We start from the raw sequence: 4,361 nt of genomic DNA on the forward strand, positions 1-4,361 counted from the left end.
CTCCCTCACCAGTGCCGGGAGGAGCCAGGGCGGCCCCGTCATGCCCAGCCCAGCTCTTTGGACCGAGGCGTTAATCGGTAACCGGGAGTCCCGGCAGCTGGTGGGTGAGCACGGTTGGATTGTGGGTGCCCAGGGGCTAGAGGGTTGCCGTGGGGCACAGGGAGGACGTGGGGCACAGGGTCCACAGGGGACAGGAGAGCACGACGGGCGGGGGACAATACGATGGGGCGTGAAGGACAACCACCTGCTGGCTGGCCAATGAGACATCCGCTCAGGGGTCCTGCAGGGCATCAGGCGAGGGAGGAGTTGGGGGAGCCAGGAGCCCTCAGGGGGGTTCTGGAGCACTGGGAGTGCTGGAGATGTCACTGAGCCCAGGGAGGTCCTGGGGGGGTGTTGCTGAAATGGAGGGGGATCTGGAGAGGGTGGGGTTCTCCTGATCCCTGCCAGGGTCTTGGTGAGGGATTCCTGAGCCCCGGGGGGGCACCAGGGGGGCTAAAGGCCCTCAAGGAGATCTGGGGTCCTGGGTTCCTACCATGGCCCTGGGTCCAAGGAGCCACAGGCCACTGGGATCGCCTCAGTGCCACCCCCTTTGGTGGTTCCACTGGCCCGTGGAACTTGCTTCTTCAGCTTCTGTGAGGTCCCCCAATGAGGGGCATGTTCTCCAAACCTCCTCACCTCCACTCATTTCTTTTGGGGCTGGGTCAGTTGCCTCAGTGAACCCTAATTCTCACCCTGCGGGAAGAAGACGCTCACCCTGCTATCTCCACCTTCTCGATCCAGACCTCTACAAGTCTTCTCCAAAGCAAGGACACCTCCTTACACAGAAGTGCTCCTACGGTTGATCACTGCTGCCTTTGTGACTTCTCTGCTCTTCCCTCATCCTTCTCCAGGTAGAGGAACCAGGAGGATGTCCAAATGGGACATGTCAAGAGTTCCTGCCCTGGTGTAACACTAGTTCTTCTGGCTTTGCTGGACCAGTTCTCCCACTACAATCCTCCTTTAGGTCTAGCCCCTGTGCAACCTACCACTTATTCCTACACATCACCGCTCCTACACCATACTAGTTATCAACAGGAAAGGACCTTCTTCCTTATCTTACTTGGTTGCCCCAAGATCTCTGGATGAGGAATGCAGCCACATTTATTTTTTGCAAAATCCCACTTGCCTCATGGAGGCCACCAACTTGGAGGAGGAATACCAGCTCTCCTGGCTGCATCTATTCTTCTCCTGTAATTCTTTGGAAGCATGAAAGAGCAAAAACCTTCTCAGAGTTACAGGAGAACAAGAAAGTCAGCACACCAGCCCTGCAGCTTGAGGACCCTGTGGGATGATCCCTTAATGTGCTGGTGCAGGGATTGCTCTGAATCCCTACTGTAAAGGGTGTTCTCCTCTCGGAGACCCAAAATTCAAAATCAGGATTGGACATTTGTCCTTCCCAGAGGTAATATGGTCTTTCTCTCCCCAACTAGCGTTGGTGCCTCACAGTGCTGTTCTTCTAATGCACTGAAGCTGTGGAACTTCTGGAGATGGAAAAAAACCAGATAACCCTGGATGACCTTGAGAAGGGTGCAGATAACCCAGCTTTCAGCTCCGTGGTAAGTCCACAGAAGCTCCCCCTTCCCCTCCTGTAGGGAGTAAGCTGCTCAGGGTGCTCCAGCTAATGATGTTTTCCAGGGGGAGGAGAAACTCTGTGAGGAATGTGATGGTCCACATGATGAAGGCAAAGAGGCGAGGAGAGGAGAAGGGAAAGGCAGATTCTCCTCCTACTGCAGGTAGGACAACTCCTGAAGATGCCTGTGCATAGGGCATGTCCAGTGGTCATAGCAGGTCTGTAATCCTTGGGCCAGGTGTTCTCCTGGAGCCAAACCTGATCTGGAAGCAAACTAGGGTTGTGTTGACCACGTAGGTTCTGCAGGCTTTGTACCGTGGCAGTGGCAGGTCTCTGTCTCCAGAGCAAGCCTCCACTTACGATGCCTGGAGTGTTGGAGTATATGGTGGAGTCAGCTCGCTCCTTCTGGGCCCAGAGGTGTTAGAAGCCACAGCACACCTATACCACCATGCTGCTGCCACAAGTGTCCTCTGGGGGGCGTGGTCATGGCCTGGCTCTTAGAGAGTTCGTTTTGGTTGATCTTCAGGATTCATCTTCTGCTCCTCTCATGTCTCTGGCATGTCACTTTTCCCAGGAAGGCCCTGCAGCCGGCATCCAAGGCAAAGCACTTCTGCAAGGCTCATGCCAAGGTGTTGAGAAGGATCATCCTGGGGCTCCTTGGAGTAGGTGAGGACTTCCTGGCACTGAGACACCATCTCCACATCCCTTTGGCTAGCCATGCCCTGAGCCCCCAGGCACTGGCCATGGGGGAAGTTGTATCTGCTCTCACCAGCCCCACTGCCCATCCCCTCCTTGCCCCACCATTCCTGTCCCTGAGGGCTACGTGCACCTCACTGCCCTCCTCCCCTTACTCCACCTACCCAAAGGATTTGCTCTGCCTCTTCTGCTGGCCCTCAGACAGCTGAAGTGCTGTCCCTGGTGAGCCTGGCTGCTGAGATGATGCTCCCTAAGTTCTCCTTAGGGATGGGAGCCTCAAGGGCAGTCAGGGAAGGACATCTGGAAGAAACGAACCTCACTGTTGGCCCTGGTTAGCGGTATGAATCCGTCATCTCGTGGCTCTGATGTTTCTGACCTCTGATATGCCTTCTCCAGCCTACCTGTGCTACTTTATTGCGGCCTGTTGGCTCAACTTCCAGCGAGCCCTTGCCTTGGTTGTCATGACAGCTGTGGTTGTCTTCTTCGCCTGCTGGAGCCTCTTCAAGAAGCACTGTGGGGCGAAGGTAATGCTGCTCCTTAGCCCTGCTTGGAAATGCTTCAAAAAATCCTGGTCATGGCTGAAATGGTGAGTCGAGATGGATCCTTCCCAGTGCCTGGATCACCTCTCTTGTAGCTGCCCCTGCCAACACTGACCAACAGCCCATGGCTTTGGGCACATGCCCTAGTGCCATGGGGGCATCTTGTGAACAGCAAGTCATGGCCCAGCCTGGTGCCCATTCAAAAGCTGTGGCACAAACGTCTTGCTGCCCTACCTCAGTAGTGTAATGGCTATCCACACCCATCATGATTTATGTTCGAGCCTCAGGTTTCTCCAGACTCATGGGGCTTATGGTGGCATCTCCTGCACAATTAGCTCCTGCCCTTCCTGAGCTGCTGTCCCCATGAGAACATCCTTGCTGTGACAGCATGGGTTTTCCTTTGCAGGCTGCTGTGGATGGTCCTCCTGGGAGGCCTGATCATCTATCTGGTTTTGGACACCTGCAGAAATCCAGAGCAGCTCATCTCATTAGCTGGCTTCTGCTTTTTGGTGCTGTTCCTGTTTGCCTGCTCCAAGCACCACGGCGCAGTACGTGTTTCAGGTGTGGCTTGGCCATTGGTCCCCTTGCAGGAGGTGGACACCCAGCACTGGGGAATGAGTGCTTCCATCCCACTGGCATCTGCTGGTGGCCCATCACTGGAGCTCCCTGGAGGAATGGGAAGGCCAGCTGGGCTCCTGGGCAGAGCTGGACACAGCTTGGGGTGTCTTGCTGGTTGGGCAGATGGAGCCCCAAGGCCACTTCACTGCTCTTCTTCCTGCTGCTCAACCCAGGGCTCCCCCATGGTGCCTCCATCCTGTTTTCCATCATGTCCCTCACAATGGGTCAGACCCAGAGACCCAGCAGCAGGCCCATGCCTGAGCTTCAGGTGCCTGTGGGTCGAGGGTGGGTCTGAGCTTCAGGTGCCCTGGATGACTTAGATATGAGTGATTGAAGTCCCAGTGGCTTCCAACCCAACCCTGCTTCAATGTTTTGGGCAATCCCTCCATCCACCTACTCCAAAGGGTTAACGAACAGGAATTTTTGATCTAGCGGGTTCTGTACTACCAGTCAAACCATCACAAGGTCTCTGTGCTAGTCTCCTCCTGGATAAGCCTGACAGGTTATGTTCCACCAGCCAATTCCCAAGTCCCAACAACACAACTCCTTGCTCTATCACCAGCGTCTGTGGGTTTGTGTGACAATTTATCAGCACCCCACAACCCTCACCCAGGTCACAGTGTGGTGATGGTTGCCACATGTGGCCATCAAAGGGGCAGGAAGCCAAGGATGGAAGTCTGTAGGCTTTGCTAACATCTCAGTCCCCATTCTGCTCTTGGTTCCCAGGTATCCTGGAGAGCTGTTTTCTGGGGTCTTGGCTTGGAGTTCCTATTCGGACTCTTTGTCCTCAGAACAACCCCTGGCATCCAAGCATTCCGGTGGCTGGGTGACCAGATCCAGGTATTGCATCTGCTTACTGTGGGGCTGGGGGTACAGACACCTGCAAGATGTCAGGGAAA

General features: G+C 55.2%; 1 protein-coding gene across 1 annotated transcript in view; it reads left to right on the top strand.

Annotated features, from left to right (window-relative positions):
- The first annotated feature begins 1,526 nt into the window (after window positions 1–1,526).
- The window catches only part of SLC28A2 (solute carrier family 28 (concentrative nucleoside transporter), member 2), an 8,014-nt gene continuing 5,179 nt past the window's right edge, over window positions 1,527–4,361 (top strand). Inside the window, exons 1-6 of the mRNA XM_009866387.1 lie at window positions 1,527–1,595; window positions 1,675–1,772; window positions 2,184–2,275; window positions 2,702–2,891; window positions 3,251–3,392; window positions 4,189–4,302. Of these exons, the coding sequence (XP_009864689.1) occupies window positions 1,527–1,595; window positions 1,675–1,772; window positions 2,184–2,275; window positions 2,702–2,891; window positions 3,251–3,392; window positions 4,189–4,302 (705 nt within the window). The remainder of the gene's footprint in view (window positions 1,596–1,674; window positions 1,773–2,183; window positions 2,276–2,701; window positions 2,892–3,250; window positions 3,393–4,188; window positions 4,303–4,361) is intronic.

The sequence above is a fragment of the Apaloderma vittatum genome, unplaced genomic scaffold, assembly GCF_000703405.1.
Source record: "Apaloderma vittatum isolate BGI_N311 unplaced genomic scaffold, ASM70340v1 scaffold31183, whole genome shotgun sequence".
NCBI lineage: Eukaryota > Metazoa > Chordata > Aves > Trogoniformes > Trogonidae > Apaloderma > Apaloderma vittatum.